At 34.5% G+C, this 21,579-nt stretch overlaps 1 protein-coding gene across 1 annotated transcript in view; it reads right to left on the reverse strand.

Annotated features, from left to right (window-relative positions):
• Positions 1-21,579, reverse strand: part of FSIP2 (fibrous sheath interacting protein 2) — a 93,038-nt gene that overhangs the window by 13,297 nt on the left and 58,162 nt on the right. Inside the window, 4 exon segments of the mRNA XM_030916672.1 lie at positions 4,552-4,652; positions 5,969-6,466; positions 10,707-13,144; positions 13,147-20,142. Coding sequence (XP_030772532.1) covers positions 4,552-4,652; positions 5,969-6,466; positions 10,707-13,144; positions 13,147-20,142 — 10,033 coding nt within the window.

Below are 21,579 nucleotides of genomic sequence, written 5' to 3' on the forward strand. Positions count from 1 at the left end.
TGTAGTTGTCATTCCATGATTGAAAATGGCATATTGAAGTCCTTTACTATTATTGTAGGGCTGTTTATTTCCTCTTCAATTTTGTTAGTATTTGTTTAGTATATTTTAGAGCTCTGATGTTTGGCACATACAGACGCTCCTCAACTTACAATGGGGTTATGTCTCAATGAACCCATTTTAAATGGAAAATATCATACATTGAATATGCATTTAACACATCTAAGCTACCAAACATCATAACTTAGCCTAACCTACCTTAAATGTGCTCAGAACACATACATTAGCCTACAGTTTGGCAAGATCATCTAACACAAAGTATTAAAACTATCATATAATATATTGAATATGGTACTGAATATGTATTGCTTTCACACTGTCATAAAGTTAAAAAATTGTAAGTCAAATTTTCACTAAGCTGGAGACCATTTGTATATGTTTTTAATTATTATCTCTTCCTGGTAAATTGATGCTGTTATCATCATACAATGTCCTTTTCTTCCCTCTCTTTTGGTTTCTATTTGCATGGGGTATATTTTTCAGTTCTTTCACTTTCAACTTACATGTATTCTTAGACTTAAAGTGAATATCTTATGAATAACATACAGTTGGATTCTGTTTTTAAAATCCATTTTGTCATTCTATCTCTTTTGATTAAAGTGTTTGACGCATTTATACTTTAAGTAATCAGTAATAGAGAATAACATTCTTTTGCCATTTTGTTGTTTTCTGCATCTTACAGTTGTTTTATGCTTCATTTCTTCCATTACTGTCTTCCTTTGTATTTAGTTGAACTTTTTAGTGACACATTTTAATTCAGTTCTCATTTTGTTTTATGTATATTTTAGGAATATTTTCTTTGTGGTTATTACAAAGATTATGTGTAACATCCTAAAATTATGATTCTAATTTTTAATTGATACCAAGTAAATTTAATTGCATACAAAAACTCTACTTTTTAACACATTTGCCCCCTACCCACTTTATGTTATTGAGGTCCCAAAATTATACCTTTTTATATTCTGTACCCATTAGCATAAACTTATAATCTGTTTTATGCATTTGTCTTTTAAATTCTTTAGAAAATAAAAAGTGGATACATGAGCTAAATTATGATAATACTATTTTTTATATTTGTTCATGTATTTACACTTGTTAAAAATTACATAGTTTCATATGACTCTGAGTTACTGTCTAGCATCATTTCATTTATCTTTTTAACTTGAAGAACTTTCTTTAGCATTTCTTGTCAGGTAGGTCTAGTGTTAATGAACTCCCTCCACTTTTCCTTGTCTTGGAATGTCTTAATTTCTCCTCATTTTTGAAGAACATTTTTTGCTGGATGTAGAATTCTTGTTTGACAGTATGTTTTTTTTCTTCATCCCTTTAAGTATACCATCTCACTGCCTCTTGACCTGTAAGATTACTAATGAGAAAATCACTAATAGTATTATGAGGGTTATTTGTACATGATGAATCACTTTCCTTTGTCTACTTCAAAGGTTGTCTTCTGACAGTTTGATTATTATGTGTCTTGATATGATATTTTTGTGTTTATTCTGCTTGTTGTTTGTTAAGCTTCTTTTATTTGTATATGTATGTCTTTCTTCAAATTTAGGAAGTTTCAGCCCTTGTTTCCTCAAATCATCTCTCTGTTTCTTTCTCAATGTCTTCTTCTGGAATTTACATAATGTGTATATTATTCTGCTTGATGGTGTTTCAAAAATCCTTAGGCATTGCTTACTTTTTTTTCAATCATTTTTCCTTTTGGTCTTTAGACTTGGCAACTTCAAATGACTTGCATTCAAGTTCACTGATTGTTTCTTCTGTCTGTCCAAGTTTGCTGTTGAACTTCTCCAATGAATTTTTAAATTCAGTTATTATATTTTTCAGCTCCAGAATTAATTTTTAATTTTTATGAGTACATAATACTTGCACATGTTTATGGGTTACATGTGATGTTTTGATACAGGTATACAATGTGCAATGATTAAGTCAGGGTAATTGGGGTATCCATCACTCAAACATTTATTGTTTTTTGTGTTATGTGTTAGGAATAGTCCAATTCCTCTCTTTTAATTATTTTAGAATATACAATAAATTGTTGTTAACTGTAGTTACCCTAATGCACTACCAAAACCAGAATTACTGTCTGGTTCTTTTTTATAATTTTCCTATTAATATTTTAATTTTGTTCATACATATTTTTACTAATTTCCTTAGTTCTTTGTCTACCTACAATTCTTGAACATATTTAGGATAGTTGTCTTGAAGTCTTTGCCATGTAGGTCTAACTGATATGCTTCTTCAGGAACATTTTCTGGGTATTTTATTCTTTCCATTTTAATTTCTCCATTTTTTGTATGCTTAGTAATCTTTTGTTCAAATATGAGTACTTGAAATAATAAAGAAGCCACCTCTTCTAGCTTTTGCTGATTGATGTGGAAAATATTTACTAATTAACGAGACTTTGAGCCTTGGAAACAGTCCAAAGTAAAGATTTAGGTTTTTTTCAGATCTTTTCTGAGATTGTAGTTTTCAAGTCTATGTTTGTGCATCCCCAAACTCAGTTTTTCTGGTCTGCTTGTAAATGATTTAATTTCCCAAAGAGTCACTTCCTGCTCCTTCTTAGGAACTTAGAGATTCTGTTGTATCTCTCTCTTCCCATAATTTCTTGCCCAAGGTGTTTATGGTTCTGCAGTCCCTCTGTAGTTTTCATGCATTATGGCACCTATCCACTACTTTCTGTGGTTTTCAGGCTTAGAACCAAACTATGACACCATTGCCTATCTGAGTTCCTAGTCAGGTGAAACAAAAATAATTTCTTAAGAAAGTCCGTAGATAGGTCAGAACAAGATCTATTCTGCTCTTTCCACCAAAAGGAGGAAACTGTAAAATGGGCTTCTTTCTCTTGACTGTGTTACAATATGCTGGGAGGAAGTTGGATCCTAGAGCAAGTTAAACTTCACAGATTTTTTTAAACTATTTTGAATGTGTTTTTTCCCTTTCGCTCTCCATTCCTCCTTCTCTTTCTTCACCCCTCTCTCCCTCCCTTCCTTACCTTTCTTTCATTTTTTGCTTTCCTTCTTTCTTTTGTTTCTCTCTCCTCTCTCTCTTTCTCTTATACTCTTTTTCCTTTGTCTCTCTTTTCTTTCTCTTTCTTTTGTCTTCTCTCTCTCTGTGTCACAGTCTCGCTCTGTTGCCTAGGCTAAAGTGCAGTGGCAAAATCATAGCTCACTGTAACTTTGAACTCATGAGCTCAAGCAATTCTATCACCTCAGCCTCCTGAGTAGCTAGGACTAGGTGCATATGACCATGCCAGCTAATTTTTTATTATTTTATTTTATTTTAGTAGAGTTAGGGTCTTGCTATGTTGCCCAACCTGGCTTCAAACTCCTGGCCTCAAGCAATCTTCATGCCACGGCCTCCCAAAGTGGTGGGATTACAGGCATAAGCCACCATGAGCAGCCAGCTTTTTCTTGATTGAGTATTCATTTGGTTGCTGCAGACTGTTGTCCAGAGCTGTTATAAAGTTGTGTTAGTCAGATTGTAGTTGCTTATGTTTTGTTTCCATGGGGAAATCAGAACCTTGAGCTTCCTGGTATTATCTTGCTCTAAAATCATATTATTTATGCCTGTTTTTTACTTCACTAAAATAACCAATAGAGAGGTTCCAACATTTCTAGCTATATATGTTAAAAATAACTTATTATGCAGGAGAAAAGAGACAATGGTGGGCCAAAAACAGATGTCCCAAAATAAGGCCATGTCAAAAACAAACAAACAAACAAAAAAATACAATTCCAGCATGCTAAGTGAAGAGAAAAGTCACTAGATTTTTCTGTGTATAACATGAGTACTTCTCCCCAGATAAAAAAAAGTTCTCTCTTCCAAGTTGTGTATAATTTTATAAATGCAAGCACAAATTTAGATATTTTCACTATTCTTGATAGAGTTGTGAGATTTCAAGTCTATAGTACACTTTGTTCCTCTCTGTCCCCTGTCACTTTTACAGTCCATTCTTTGCCTCTAGTGTCATCCAAACTTGGATTGTCTTTCACTTGTGTAAATGCTATCCATTCTTAAAGAGCCATGTCAAACTCCAGTGCTTTCTACGATTTATCTCTGAATGCTAAAACTTATATTTCTTTCTCATTCCTTTGGATTTTTCTTATAGGCAATGACAATAGCTTTCTTAAGAGAGCTAAGCATGAACACTTTTTTAGTCATACTGCATATTTCATTTCTGGGCCATTATCTCTCTCTCAGGTTAGAAAATACCCTAATACATTAGCAAATACTTTATATAAGACACTGATATACTAGAAACTGGTTTCCAAACTAGGACATAGAGGCCAGGTATCTAAAAATGGAGGAGCAGATAGCAAGAAGTGGCTTTGGAATTATTCACAGTAGGGTGCCAGGGAAGGGAAGAAGTGGGGGAAGGTCTGAAGCTAAATACTTGCTCAATTACAGTTTTGCCAGGGGCCCCATTCTACTCATAAGCTCTACTTTATCAGATTTCTATATTTGTACTGCTTTAATTTCATATACCCAGTAGATGAAATGAGATCTTCTTGGTTGTATGAAGATGAACTCATAATTCTGTGTATGAAGTAATGTGTTGGTTCAGTAACAAGATTCTTTTCTTCTTTCTGGAAAAGGACAAATCAGCTATTACACTAAATGGAGTTTGAAATATACTTTCTTACCTTATGGCATTTTTGCAGTATAATCTACATTTTAATGGAAAAAAGTTCCAGAGATTAGTTAAAAGATGGGTGAGCCCTATAATTCTAATTCCAATATAATTAGCTTGAAATAGTTCAGTGAAGATTACCTAAATTATGACATTAGATTTTGAACAAATTTTAAACATAAACCTATGTTTAAACAATGTTTAAAGAGTCAAATTTTCTTCTAAACTTTAAAAATATTTTAAGTCATATATTACTGAGTTCAAAAAGAGGAAGAACACAGATACAACTCTGGTCAATTAGGTAACTTGCCAGGTCAATCATCTTAGCACATACTTTGATATATTTGTTGCAAAGTCATGTGTGCTCCTGAATTGAGCAGAGTTATATTTATGTTATTTTCTGTGGTTCATCTAAGCTTTTGTGTTAACCTTAGAATCACACCAAATGGATAATCAAGAGAATGGCCTCATCAGAAAATCCAAAGTTGTACATTCTCCAAAAACGTTATGGTATAGAATTTCATGTACCCAGGAGATGAAATTAATTAAACTTAATTCTGATATTAATTAGAATTACAGGGCTCATCCATCTTTCAACTAATCTCTGAAACATTTTTCCATTAAAATGTAGATTGTACTGCAGGACCAAACTTAAAAGGTCACTGAGACTCAGACCATCATTTGAGAGTTTGGAGCCAGCAACAAGAGATGTTCACCATGCTGATAGCAGAGTTTATGGGCTAATTGTAAGGGTGATATTTAAAATACATGAATTAACTTGTTAAAGTTGGATAAGTTGGTTATATAACTTACCAAAAGGTCACCTAGCTACTAAGAGTCAAGATTCAAACCCAAACAGTCTGAATTTCCATGCATCTTATTTTCTTCCTCCTACCTCAGCCAGTCTTCTGGTGCTATTTTAGTAGCATTGGGCTCTCCACACAAAATGTTCAATAAGTGTTTACCAACCAAAATACAAAAGGGTGGAAACCAACTGTTTTTAATAATTAACTTACATTTTTCTTAACTGGTTTCCATTTTCTCTTTTCTTTGGGGTTCTAATTAATCTGTTTTTCCCCCTATTATCTGCTTTCCCACAGTTGAGTTTCATAGCTGCATCTGGTAATAATTTCCCTTATTTTGTAAATATCACCAGGCTTGAGATTGAATTCATTTTAGCATTATTTTCTGACTAATCAAGGTACATTCTTGGACCAGATTTGTGAAGCTGTCTCTCCTTTCTAGTCACTAACAGTTATGCTTCTCACTTACCTTACACTGGGGTTTTTCCTTCCAAGATGAAGAGGCTGTTTCAGGCATTGTCTTTGGTGTGGCCATGTCAAGCTCAGCAACAGCTCTTTTAACATGCATCTCCTTGCATTCTATTACCTGATTTGAGATTGCTTCAGTACTTTCAATATTTGCACTGGCTGTGGTCTGACAACATTTACTTAGCGACAAGGATTTTTTCAGGTTGCTGGTGCTTAGTGTTGACTTAGGAGAAACTTTGCTTTGTACTGGCTTCTTGACTTCTTTCACTTGATCTTCAAATACTTCAATGCCTTCTTCTTTTGCAAAAGTCTCTCCTAAAACAACGTCATCTTCATCAGAATCTGGTTCCTCTTTTATGTAATTTTCCAAATACACTTGATCAATATCATGAGCTACTAATCGAACAATAAGATCATTTTTACTTTGAACATCTCTTAAGAGCTCCACCTTTGTAATATCAGGCTTTCTTATATTCTGAAATGAATTTCTGGCAACGGCCTGAAATTAAAAGTATAGCAAATATTAAAAATAAATTCCTAAATCACTTTCCTGTAGTTCGATTATGATGTAGCTATTTTCTTATAATTTCTAGTTTTGATTTAAGTAATATCTTCAAATATCGCTTAATTATATATTAGCAATATTTTTAAAAGAAATAAAGACACATAACAAAACATATTTGTTGGCATGCCATTTTTTTATTAAGGTATTTATTACATACCTTAATCTAATATAACTTTCCAAAAGTCAGAGCAAGGTCTAGCATAATTAATGTAATTACTTCCTCTTTATCATTTATCTTGAAAGTTTTGTGACAGAAGTAGACAGGATAACCTATTTTCCAAAATCCTAAGTAAGGAATTATAGAGAAATCTAAATATACATATTTTCAAGAAAAAAAGGGCAACATATTCACTGATCTTGATTTTCAAAAGTAATGAATAACCCAAATAATGGTTTTAAAATTTTTACTCCCTATTCCTCCACTTTTTATCTTTTGGACATATTTTCCAAAAGATTCTTCAAAATATAAATCTTCATTTCTTCTCACTTCCTCAGTTAAATCTCAGTTTCCACTGTCAATGTTAAAGACAGATCAAAGAAAAGACAATTATAATTAAATGACAGAATTTCCCCATTTCTCTAGCTTTTGACCACTCCACAGAATCTCAAAATTAAGTTAATAATATTAGCTCTCAACCTCCCTTTGTAATATCATAAACCAGTTTTTCAGATAATGGTGCCTCAAAGGAATATCCATAGAAACAAAATACCAGAAGAACCTCTTTAAAACATTTTTAAAAATCAATTTTGATTATCTGTGCTATTGGAGGAAAACAGTGGTTTAGAAAATCCAAAATCATTTTATATGGCTTTGGGATATGTTACTACAAATAGTTTTAGTATGCATATGTCTGGTGTGTTAAGAATCTATGGTATCTTAAAACAGAGAATTAAGTCTTGAGGCAGAACTAACAAGAGTCTAGGGTTTCTAACCTATCTTTCTTTCTCTTCACTGCTGTGTCCTTTTGTTGAAGATAGATAACATTGGTAGCCAGATTGGTGCCAATCACATGCCTTAACTGAGTTCCCCATGTCTTCTTCTTTATTGCATTATTTTTAGGATGGCTTATTTTTAGGATACAATAGGGGTATAGGCATTGGGCAAACATTCATGTTTGAAAAGGGAGAAATTGGCCTGATAGAAGGGGCTACAGGCCTCATGCAAGTCCAAAACCCACTAGTGCAATCATTATATTTTAAAGCTCCAAAATAATTTCCTTAGACTGTATGTCCCACATCTAGGGCACAGTGATGGAAGGGGTGGGGCTCTCAAGGCCTTGGGCAGTCCTGCCCCTGTGGTTTTTGTAGCACTGTTGGATACCCTTAGAGGTTGCTGAGTGCCTGAGGTTTTTCCATGCTGAGGGTGCAGGATGCCAGTGGATCTACCACTCTGAGGTCTGCAGAATGCAGACTCATTTCCAACAACTGCACGAAGCAGTGCCCCAGAGGAGACTCTGTGTGGGATCTCCAACCTTAACATGCCTCCTCTGCATGCCCTGGTAGAAGTTCTCTGTAAGGGCTCCACTCCTGCAGCAGGCTTCTGCCTGGGCATGCAGGTTTTTCTGCACACCCTCTGAAATCTAGGCAGAGGCTGAGAAGCCTTATTTACTCTTGGATTCTGTGTGCTTATAGGCTTAACACCACATAGAAACCACCAAGGCTATGGCTTGCAGCCCAAGCTATAACTGGGCCCCTTTGAGCCACAGCTAGAAAAGTAGCTGTGGGGATGTGAGGAATGTTGTTCTGAGGTTGCAGAGCCCATGAAACCATTTTTCCCTCCTAGGCCTCTGGAACTGAAATCAAACAGATTGCAGTGAGGGTCTCTGAAATGCCTTTGAAGTCTTCTCCATTGTCTTGAATATTAGCACTTAGCTCTCTTTCAGTTTTGGAAATTTCTCTAACAACTGGTAGTTTTACAGCCATCTTGAATTTTTCTCTCAAAAAACAAACAAACAAACAAAAAAACCTTTTTTTTCTCTGCCACATGGCCAGGCTGCTTTTTCTTTTTTTCTTTTTTTTTTTTTTTTTGAGGTGGAGTCTCGCTGGAGTCCAGCGAGAGTGCAGTGGCATGATCTCGGCTCACTGCAACATCTGCCTCCCAGGTTCAAGTGATTCTCATGCCTCAGCCTCCGAAGTAGCTGGGACTACAAGTGTGTGCCATCATGCACAGATAATTTTTGTATTTTTAGTGGAGATGGAGTTGGAGATCATGTTGGCCAGACTCGTCTCAAACTCCTGACCTCAAGTGCCCCACCCACCTCGGCCTCCCAAAGTGCTGGGATTACACGTGTGAGCCACCATGCTCAGCCAATTTTCCAAACTTTTATGCTCTGCTTCTCTTTTAAATATAAATTCCAAATTTAAGTCATTTCTTTCCTCCTGAATCTGAGAATAGGCTGCTAGAAGCAGCCAGATCACATCTTGAATGTTTCATTTATGAGAAATTTCTTCTGCCAGCTATCCTAGGTCATCACTTACATGTTCAAACTCCACAGAACTCTAGGGCATGGACACAGTGCACCCAAGATTTTGCTAAGGCATAACAAAAGTGACCTTTGCTCTAGTTTCCAGTAAATTCCTCATTTCCATTTGAGACCTCATCAGCCTGAACTTCATTGTCCATTGTCTGTTAACCAGTTCCAAAGGTGCTTCCACATTTGCAGGTATTTTTTACAGTAACGGCCCACTCCTTGGTACCAATTTTCTGTGTTAGGCCATTCTTCCACTGCTATAAAGAAATTCCTGAGAGTAGGTAATTTATTTTAAAAAAGAGGTTTAACTGGCTCATGGTTCTGTATGCTTTACAGGAAGCATAGTGGCATCTGTTTTTGGGAAGGCCTGAGGAAGCTTCCAATCATGATTGAAAGCAAAATAAGAGCAGACACATCACATGGTGAAGGCAGGAGGAAAATAATGTGTTTGTGTTGGGTGGGGTGCAGGGGGGATGCCACACACTTTTAAATGACCAGATCTTGCAAGAACTCACTGCTGCAAAGACAGCATCAAGCCATGAAGGGTCTGTCCCCATGACCCAGACACCTTCCACCAGGATCCACCTCCAGCATTGGAGATTACAATCCAACACAAGATTTGGGCAGGGATAAACATCAAACTATATCAGGGTGTGAAAACTTAAAGCATTAATTAACATATTTACTAGCCTTGAGATTCAGTTTAGTGGGTTGCAGAAGAGTGCTGAAAAAATTTACTCTAAGCTTATGCTCCAGGAAGCATGGTTCTATAAAACTTTGGTAATTGTCCAGGCTATGGACTACGTGCCTAAGCATACTCAGCACTCTCACAAATGCATACCATCAGTTAAAGGGATCTTAATAAAAATCAAAATGTCTGATGGATCAGTGCAACCTTTCTGTTGGTGAGACAAATCTTTTGTCCTCAGTAGTAGTTTCCTTGTAATAAGGACATTATTTTTGGCATTTTAAATTCCCAGTTAAAATATTTGGGGACTGCGTATGGGGTGACAGGACAGAGTTAGGTCTAGAGCAATAGGAGAGAGGCTTATAAAAATAGCAGCAATACTACAGCTGGGTTTAGAAAATACAAGTGTGTAAGTGGAAAGAAAATGGATACATCTTGAGAGGCCAGAGCAAATGGGAAAGGCTAATATAATTGAAGTAAAATAGAACAAATGTAATCTAAGAGTCTGCAGTCTAATGTCTGCTGATGAATGTTACTAAAAGAAAATGAGTACTACTCTGGTGCTTTAAATTTGAAAATTAAAACTATTTTAGATTGTTCCATATATCCTGATATTCTTTTAACTGACCTGCTTGAACACCTTTAGATATCCATAACGAACTAAGGAACTACACAAGTTTGCTGCTATTAAATATTTAAATGACAATTATAACTTCTTTCAGTCTGGTTTTACTGTGAAGGGTATGTGCTTATAATCTCATTCTTAAAAAGAAGAATTCAAAAGGATTGTCTTAGGAAAACTAGTATGAGACTTTGAGTGAGCCACAGAACTAACATGACAAATCCTAGTGAATAATATGACTGTATGGATGAACTGATGCAACCAATTCTCCTATTGGGCTGAGCAACAGCAACAACAATAAATGCATTTTCATATACGTATTTGAGGAAAGAAATCACAGAAGAACCATGTCTCACTATTCACTCATTTTCATGCCATTGCTTTTGCACTTACCTCTAATGGTTTTACATCCAGTCTTCCAGTCTTATCCAATGAGGGACGTCTTTCTCTCTTTCTCTTTTCTAAATTAGGTGCTTCTGAGGAGTAATTTCTCCCACTTATTGATGCTCTTCTCAGTTCTGCTATGCTATGTCCAGTTACTTGCAAACACTCCTGCTTAAGCTTCTCAAGAGGTTGAGTTTTTATAGAAATAACTGCTAAGTGTTCTGAAATAATTTTTGGATCTATTTTGACTGGTTTTTTTCCAACATGTGGAACTATTTTAATTGGATATTCCTCTTCAGATAAATTTTGATCTAACTTTTCTTGCTCTAATTCAGGAATCACATTAAAAGCATGTTCTTGGGCCTTTCGAACAATTCTATTAATGTCTAGCTCTCCAGAGAGATCAGCATTTGAAATTGTTGAGCTAATTGTATCTAATGGAAAACTTGAAACTCCATCAATAATTAAACTAGCCACTTTTTTAGGAAAGGCTGTGTTTGTATCTTTTATATCATAATAAAGCTCTTTGTTGGTTCCTGATTGTTGCAGTATGTTGCTATAAACAGAATCAACAACCTGATAAATCATTTCTGTACTTTCTGGATTTAAACAGTGCTCTTCAGGATCAGAAGTTATTAGACTAATGCTATTTCTGGAAATTTCAGTTGTTACCGATTTTGATAGTTGAGATGCGATTTTATTTAACTCAGGCTTTGATAAGTTCTTTTCATCTTTGCTTGAGGAACCTGGCAACCTTACTAGTTTAGCCAAGAACAAGGCCAACACCTCTTCTAAAAGTTTGGCATCTAATGTCAAACCTTTTCTGGGTGAAGGCTTTTCCTTAGACTTAAGTTCATCAATAATTTTGATCACTTTTTCCATAATTTTGACAGCTTCCAGAACTAATTCTGAATTTGATACTTCTTCCTCTACTTGAGGTTGAAATTCAGAATTGGAAATTGCATTCACCATTAAAAAGCCTATTGTATCAGAGAGGACATTGCTTTTACCCATTAAATCTTTAAATATAGAAGTGTAAGAGCCAGAGTGCTTTAAAACACTGGTATAAATATAATTAACTATGTTTTCAATAGTTACATTATCAGCTACAGGCACAGTAGGTGATTCCTTGGTGGGTGGTACAAGTTTAATCTTACTTTTGGAGATAAATTCTTGGACTGAATTTAGTACTTTTGAAGTTATTTTTTGCATATCAGTTTCTAGAGATTTGGTTCTTTCTTTATGCACTTTTGGAAATATAGATAAAAGCTTTGATAAAAACTTCACAGCAATTTCTTCTATTATGTTGTAAGACAGCTTATGAGCATGTGATGGTTTAGGTAGGGGCACATCAGTAGTTTCGAAAACATCTTTAAGGATCTTTTCAACACTGTTTTCAACTTCCACACACTGATGTGGAGTTAGCTGTCCACAAAAATAACTCTGCAACTGATTGCTAGCCAATTCTTGTAGAACCAAGTCAACTATGTTTTCTGAAAGGATTTTGCATCCACTGGTTACACAATTTTGTATAATCTCTTGTGATCCAAACTGTGGCAAGAGATTATTATAAACAGACTGAACCACTAATTGAATAATTTCATCATCATCAGATTGTAAGGTTTCTACATATTGTATAGTCATATATTTATCTTGGGAGATCTCTGTTGCAACTGCGCTTACTAACTTCACTTGAAGGAAATTTAGTTCTGTGAACAAATTGTCCTCAGGTTCTTTTGTTTTAGTGCTGGATATTGTTGAGAAAATTTTGGATAAAAGAGCAGAAATCACATTCTCTAAAAATTTATGAGGTAACATTATTGTATATGGTGATGAAGTTTGACATTCTTTGCTGGCTGTTTGGGCCAACTTTTGGACCTCTTTAACAACATCCTTAGATTCCAGAGGCAAACATGCTGAAACTGAAACCTCATCACAAAATATCAAGTTAACCTGATGTTGGAAAATTTCATTTATGACTGCACCAGTTAGTCTTCTTGCTAAATTTTCTCCATTACTGTTTATATTCTTACAAATAGAGTCTTGAGATCCATATTCATTTAAAATATTACAAACAGAAGAGTGAACAACTTTGTTGACCAATGTTTTCTCAGTTGATGGTATCTTATCTGAAGAAGGTTTTCTTGTCATTTTATGCATAGGTGGCATTTTATCTGCAGATTTTATCTTAATGCTGGATGGTGTTTCATCTGTAGTTGTCTCTTTATACCTGGGAGGTACTTGAGGAACTGAAGACACTTTACCCACAGGGAACTGATTTCCCTTATCTGGCCTGAAAACCTTAATTTGAGCATCTGAAAACTCCTTTAACAGTGAATTCATGAGCTTCATAGCAGTGTCATAGAGTTTAGCTTGATTCTGCTTATCACTAACTTTTTGACATCTATCTTGTATTTGTGTTTCTGGTATAGAAGAAAAGATCATTTTTTAACCATCTCAGTAATAACATCTTCTAAAAACTTAGCGGGAAAAATTCCAGGTTTACTCTCTGGTTGGTTTTGAGAATCGTCTGGCTTACTGGGTTCACTTTTAATCTCCTCTCTTACTTTCTCTTTTTCTCTCTCTTCCTCTTCTTTTTCTTTGGCAGGGACGTTTTTGTTAGTTGAGGAGGATAATTTTTTTGTTGTAACAGACTGTGCTGAATCCCTGCCAATCTCTTGAATTACATTTAATACATTATCACCTGGGGGGCTTCGGTCGTAACTGAGTTTTGAATAATATGCTGGTTCTGGAGAAGAAGATAGTTCTAAAACATCTTCATAAATATTTTCAATGACATTTTGAACATCTTCATAATCTGAGCGGTGTTCCTCATCCCTACCTGTTTGTGTTGGAGAATCTCTTCTCCCCTCACTGATTGATGTTTGAGTTCTTATTTCCAAAGTCCCTGTTTTAGTCCCTAGATTTCTCTTGGACTTCGAGGAGGGTAACTGAAAGAGCTTGTCATCTTTTTTGAATGATCTTTCTCTTGCATTGTCAATCTTCTTATAGCCTATTTCAGAATCTGATTCAAGTACTTCCTTCTCATATTCTGTATCATCAATTATTAATGAAAAATGTGTGTGTACCTCATGATCTTTCCCTTTTTTATCTCTTGGAATTAAATTTATTTCCTTCTCAATTTCTTTATTAAATGTTTCACTCAAATTTAGCTCCTGAGTATCTTTACTTTTCACAGTGGTAGTTGAAGAAGTAACTTTTGATACAGTCGCACTGTGTTTCTGAGTACAAATTCCCACTTTATTTTCATCCACTTTCTTTTCATTTGTCACACCTGTAGCCAACCCTGATGTCAGGTTAATCATGCTGCTTTTCATAATTGCATTTATAGAGCTAAGTACTGGATTTTGGATGTCACATTTTTTCATTGATGTGTCCTTGGTTTTAAAACTTTTCTTTCTACTCCCTGTGCCTCTATTTATTTCCAAAGTGCTCATCGTGTTTCTGCAGTATGAGGTGGAAGAAGTATCTTTATATGATTGATCTGGTAAAGAAAGTTGGTTCTCTTTTGCACATCTGCTTATTTGTGTAAAGGTGTTTTGTAGTAGGTGTTGAACCCTTTGGGTGATATTATCTGGATTTAGAAACGAAAAGAAGGTGGAAGACCAGTCTCCTGAAAAAAGTGGTTGAATCTTGAATGCAGACATTGCCTTCTGGGTTAGAGCAGCAATCATCCCTATAGCAATGTTACTTTCATCACCTTTTTGAATATCATTAGATGTGTACTTTTCTATGAACTGATTATATACAAAATTGGATATTTTATCAACTGTCTCTTTATCAATTGCTGGAAAAGAAAATATTTTTTCAGCATTTGGTAAAACTTTAATTTCATTTTTCATAAATTCCCTTATCAGAGAATTTGCAAGTTTTAGAGCCAAGCCCGTAATATCTAGGTCTGTCATTTCATTTTTCTTAGAATCTTCAGTAATAATGGGGAGAGAACAAAATTTGTGAACAAGGTCAACGATTATGTCTTCCAAAAATGTAGCTGAATATAGAGAAGGCTGTGTCTTTTCTTTACCAGATTTAGCAAGTTTGGAGACATGGTCATAATCAGATAAGTCACTGAAAGATGATTCTTCACCATGTAAAAATGGATGTAAATGATGATACATGATTTCTTTCATAATAAAACCAGCTAATTTACTGAGGAATGAGCATCCTTTTTTGTCTGCATCTTTTTGTACTTCAGCTTGGAATTCAGATGTCTTCAAAATATTATTACATATGGAGTCAACCAAATTTTCAGTAGGTTCTAACTTCATACTTTCTGCATTATCCTCTGCCATGGAAAGTCGAATCTCATGTTCAGAAATTTCTTTTATAATTTCATCAGTCAATTTTGAAGCTATGTTCACAAATTCATCATCTGGTGGAACCTCTTTCTCTTTTAGTTCATTTTCAGTGTGAGTTGAAGGGTTGACATGTGCTAGAAGCCTGTAAATCATATCTTCTAAAAGAGAACGAGGCAACACAGTAATATATGATGGCAAGGCATGGCTATCCTTTGTGATTATGTTAAGCACATTTCTGATGATATTATCAGCTTGGGGGTATGAATAAGAAGAAGACTCTAATTCTCCTGCAACTAATGACTGCACTTGATAATCATATATTTCTTCCAATAGCAAATAATATATTTTCCTACCAAAACATATTGTGTCACTTTGTATAACCCTATGTATTTGAATCAGAGACTTATATTGATCTAATACTTTTCCATATACTGAGTTGACTATTTTTTGAACCATTTCTCTATATCTTTCTGAGAAACACAAATTTTCATCAAAGTTATCTGCAACTAAAATCTCTGATGTGGTGAACTCCTGAATAATTGAATTTACCAATGTTGTAACAATCCTGGTAAGTTTTGGTTTTGCTCTATCTGGGTTTTCAGTAACCAACATATTACGTGAAAATGCATAAAGAATTTTGCATAAGAGCTCAGAAATTACTTCCTCCAAAAAGACAGATGAGTTGACAATAAAAGATAATTCTCTTTGTTTAGGATCTATTGCTTTCGAATTATAAGTTTGATCAACTGCAGCCAAAAGGAGAGTTTTATCTTCAGATAAAAATGATTGAATATGATGGTTAAAGATTTCTTTTATTATAAAACTTGCTATTTTTGAAACAGGTATGTCACTTATGCTCTTCTTGTCTTTTGTAATGGACTGGTATATATTTGAATGAGAAAGATCAGCATAAATGGAATCCACCATAGACTGGATATCTTTTGCTGAAATCATACTCTGTTTTTTATTCCCATATTTAATAATACATATTTCATGTTTTGAAATTATTGACATAATTTCATTTATCAGTTTTATAACTGTATTGCTTAATTCTGATTTAGTAGTATCTGACTGCTCTGCACTGGTGTTCAATGGACTGATCTGAGATGTAAGCTGAGTAACTATTTTTTCCAAATGACTATGTGATAACATAGTGGTATACATTGTTGAAGCTTGTCTTTTGAATTTTGATTTACTTATATCACACTGAACTCTTTTTATTAAAACATTTGCACTGAGTTTGGAATGTGACTTAAAAGGTAGATTTGCTATAAGATCTGGATGAATTTGGAAATCAAAAATTTCAGCCAGGATGATATTAGTTATTCTTGCAGCCAATGTCTTTGTGTCATTTAGAAAATCTTTATTGGGCACTACTTCCATTTCATATTCTTGCAAAACTTTGCTATACACCATGTCAACAATTGTTTTGACTACATCCCTCTCCACTGGAGGTAAACACAATCTTTCCTCAGTATTATCTATAATGCTAACTTGGGCTTTTGAGAATTCCCCTATAATCAAATGTATGAGTTCTTCAGCTTTCTCAAACATTTCATCTTCTGAATCTCTTATGGATTTTGTTTGTACAATGCCTACTACCCTGTGGAATATTTTTCTTAAAACCCCAGAGATTACATCTTCCAAGAATGTTGAAGAGTAAACACTGGTATAAAATAACTTCTTTCTCTCATCATCAAAATATGTGTCTGATGAAGATAATGATTTTCCATTCACAAATGGCTGAAGATGTTTTTGACAGATATGTTTAATGATGAAACCTGCTATTCTATCGATAAGAACATCATTACTGCTTATGATATTTTGCACAGCTGATTCTTGAGAACCAGAGGTTTGCACAACATTTTCAAATACTGAATCAACAAGGTGCTGAATATCATCTTCTGAATAAATAAACTTGGTTTCTTCTTCCTCTTTTGAAAATCGAATTTCATGTTGGGAAATTTTCATCCTAATATCACTAATTAGGTTTGAAGCAATGTCATTGAAATTCACTCTTGATATATCTTTTTGGGTTTCTCTGTTTAGAACCAGGCTAGATGCAGAAGAAAATAATTTAGATAATAGTACTCTGATCATATCTTCTAAAAATGTGTATGGCAGCAAGGTGTTATATAGAGGTACACTCTGGCTTGGCTCAGTAGATTTACTGATGTTACTAAGGATGTCCTGAGCAATATTCTCAGCCACTGAATTAGAATAGGTAGAAGCTGACAAATCCCCAGAAAACAGTGGATGAAGAAGGTAATCTGAAATAGCTGCTACAATTAAATTGGTAATATTTTCCACAAAAATGCCACTATCTTCAGACTCTTTATCAACAGCAAAGTCTAGCCCATGCTGCTTTAAAGCATTTCTATAAACTGTGGTGACAAGTTCATCCACAATATCTGTATTGAAAGAAGAGAAAGACTGTTCTTTGTCATCATAAAGAATGTGAATTTTAGCTTTATTGAAATGTTTATTTATGGAGTTTACTATTCTTTGGGTCATGTTTTTCAACTCAATTTCAGTGTTATGTTTTGGGCTGAAAATCTTTGACAAAAGTCTGGCAACAATCTCCCTTACAAATGAATCAGGGTGAATATCTAAGGGTGATTGCTTCTGAGGTCTGTGTGACTCTATCACTTCACTCAGAACCTGTTTAACAATAGTAGACACTGGATCCAGTGGAGTCCTTGGATGACATAAAACCTCTCCACTCAAAAATGGTTGAAGATGATTTTCGATAATCTCTTGGATGATACAGCTGGCTATTTGGTCAACCATAATTGGGCTTCGGCTCACTATACTTTTTTGTATTGAAAGAAGAGAGTCAGACATTTGTAAAATATTACAATAAACAGAATCCACCATCTTTTGGAGGTTTTTTCCAGTATATAGATATTGATTATCATATATAGTGAAACCAATTTTATGTTTTGAAATGGCTGACATAACCTTATTTATTATACAAGTGGACATTTCATTAAAATCAGAACTCATTAAATATTTTTTTCCTAAAGAGGAACACGTAATGGGTGGAGGAATTAGCTGAGATAAAAGCCTTCTTATGACATCTTCTAAAAATGAATGTGATAACATGGTACTATAGTCTGATGAAGACCTGGGTAGAGAAGTAAATTCTGTTAGGTTACTTTGAAGCTTTTGCAATATAATTTCAGGTTTGAGAGGGTAATATGAATGGGGTATGAGATATTCTCTGAAGCAAGATGGCAGTTTGTAGTCTAAAATCTCTAACAATATGCCATTTGTTATTTGTTCTGCTACTGAGGCATTGTCGTACACCAGATTACTACCACAGATCATTTTTAATTCATACTGCTGTAAAACATCATAATAAACTGAGTCAACAATTTTGCTAACTGTTTCTGTATGAACTTGTGGAAAATACAGCCTTTCTTCAGCATTCCGTAGAACGGTGACTTGAGCATTATTAAATTCATTCACTACACTATTGACAAGTAATGTATTCATCTCATTGAGCAGGGACACAGTGATGTTTTTATTTTTGCCCCACAATGACACAGAGAGATTAAAAAACAATTCTGAAATTATTCCTTCCAAAAATGTGGCTGAATAAACACCAGCATATATACCTTCCTGATGTAGCTTATTATGAATGGCTACCTTATCCGTTTCCTTTGTTCTCTGTTTTTCAAGAGGTGACACAGAAGAGGATTTTACTGCACAATGCTTATCAAATGGTGCTTGTATTTTGGAGCTAACCACACTGGGATTATTCATGGATACTGTCAAAGAATTACTGTCATAGCTACCAAGTCCTAAAGAACTTTCATTTTGTCCTAATTCTATTAATTCTGGCTTTCTTGATTTTGTGAAACTGGACTGTATTTCTCTTGTTCTATAGTTCAAATACTCATTTGCAAAAGGTAGACTTTCTGGAGCTTGTTGTATACTGTGAGATAACTTGTCCATCAATGATTTAACCAAGCTGTGGGAAATGATAGTAAGCATACAGTCTGATGACAATAAGTCTTGATCAATTTCTGCCACATTCTCCAAAAGTTCTGACATGTAATCTACTTGAAGGAATTCATGGTCCATTCCTCCCTTACGATAATCAGATTTTCCATCTTCTATACTTTGAAGCATTTTAAAAAGTTGACATTTTTCTTCTGAGGTTTCCTCTGAAACAGATCCTTTATCAAGAAAAGCAGTGCTTGTGCATTCTTCCAAAAGTATTCTGATAAGTTTCTCACATACAACATTGAGAAGAAAAACTGATTTTGAGGAGAGCTGTAGGTTATTGGTAAGTATGCTAGTAGGTTGTTCATTATTTGAGGAGTAGAAAAATGTTCTTTGTAGTTTACCAGAATCCATACCCCTGTCTAGGCATTCATCTGGTGAAAATAAATCTGAAACAATATTAAAAACTTTATTGACTACTTCTTTGGAGTCACTTGTTTTTAGGTTACTAACCAGGCTGTTTAACTTACATGTAAGATAACTTAATTTATTTTTTTGAAAAGGTTGATCAATTTGTTGAGTAGAGAATTGCCAGTCTCTGGGGCCTTCCTGTCTATTGATTTTGTTGCAAACAGATACACTATTATTTCTATGCATAGAAAATGACTTGTTTCTTTCATTGCTTTCAAAGTGATAATCTATTTCTATTTCTTTGGACAGTACATGAATCACTCCTACTAAGAGATCCTGAAAGAGGTCATCAAAGCCACCAGAAACTATTCCTGGACAGTAAATGTATTTTGTTGGTATGGAAACCATTTTCTGTGCAATGTCAGCCTGTATAATTTTATTATTAAAAAGAATTTTAATAATGATTTCAGAAATACATAAAGCAAGTTCTCCAATGGAAATTGACCTGCTCTCAAACACTTGAGAATGAATTGAAATAATCTTGCTAAATGTTGCTTCTTGAATTTCCCATGCTTTCTCTTTTTCTCTACCCTTTTTGGTGCCATCAGAAATGCTTGAAGTTAAATGGTAAAGTACTGATTCAGTGAGATGTTCACAACATTGAGAAATTGAAGAATCATTGTATATGTTTCTTAGGAGCTGTTTTGATTCATATTTTTTCCTTGACCATGTAGAAACAGCAGACATCTCTTCTTCACTAAAAACTTAAAAAAGAAAACATCGTAATTTTAGCATGGATTAAAGAAAAGATAGAAAATTTGATGTATTTGTAATTATTATTTACATATATATTTCACCCTTTGAGCAACTCACTAAAGAAAAATCTAGACTAAAAAAAAAAAAAAAAGAAATTAGATTTTCCTCAAACATTTATTTCTCACCTGTAGAATCTTAATTTTAGCCAGTAAGTTGAGAAAATAGCACCCCAAAATTCAATCCTCTAAGTCAAATGCTGATGTCTGCCTTGGTTGGATGGTTATGAACTCTAAGAAGTTGGAAAGCTTGGGGCAGAAAAATAATTTCCAGGTTTAGCGATGCATCCTACCATGTCTCCAGTGATATCTAGAGGTGCCATATAATTATTTTAAAATATCTTTAGACAAAACATTTAATGTTATGCTATGTTTTACTTTTAGGACATTAAGGAGTTGTGTTGCAATATCAAGTTGACTAAAATAAAAGTGCGGCAACTCCAGAAAAGCTAGTAATAGATTGCAATAGCAGTAGTACTTTAATCCCTAGATTATAGTTTGTCACAAAGAAGGAAGGTTGGCCCAGCCAACCTTCTATATTTGTTTTGTCCAAAATTGTATTTGTTACAAATCATTACCTACTTGCAATGGCCAACTTCTGGGTGTGGCAGCTAAGAGTAACACAGTTTTTTTCCTCAGAACCTAATTACATATTACATATCTTCATGTGTTATCAGGCAAGACTCTATGCAGATAGAAGACTTTAGGCTGAGCTTTGACTACTACATAGGTTTTGGCCACGTCAAGATAAAGGGAATGAGGAAAGGGTATTCCTAGTGGAAGAAGGAACATGAGCAAAGTCACTGGAAGACATTGGAGATGTCTGAGAACAGGAATAGAATTGATAGAGCCAAGTATCAATGTGATGAAATCATGGATCTTCTCTTGCTTGTTTTGCTTTGGTTTATTTTTCTAAAATCAATTAAGTCATGCCTGGAGTAAGTCTATTTAAGAGTGTGTAGTTGTAGCTACATTACCGTCCACCTTGGGAGAATACTGGTTTTAAGGATGGAAAATAACCTCCTTGTGCGGGTGGGTAGGACTGCTAATATCTCCAATTAGAATGACGTGTGAGTGATGTATCTGGTCTTGTGATGTAGCAAGTAATTATTGGTAACTGAAACTACTGTCCTAGTTCTGGGGTATTATAGTAATATTAAACTGAATTTTATTAATTGTCAATAATCAACAGTTTTTGATATACAAAATGACTATTACATGTTGCTTAACCTAATATATAAACATGAACATACTTAGAAAGGTAATGCAAATATAATCCCTGTAATGATGCAGTTGGAGTATTATACCTAAAAGGAATTTAAGTCAGAATACTGGAATGCAAATAAAACAAGATATTTAATTCTACTGTTCTTTTAAACTTTGAATAAT

The sequence above is a fragment of the Rhinopithecus roxellana genome, chromosome 14 (genome assembly GCF_007565055.1).
Source record: "Rhinopithecus roxellana isolate Shanxi Qingling chromosome 14, ASM756505v1, whole genome shotgun sequence".
NCBI classification, from domain to species: Eukaryota; Metazoa; Chordata; class Mammalia; order Primates; family Cercopithecidae; genus Rhinopithecus; species Rhinopithecus roxellana.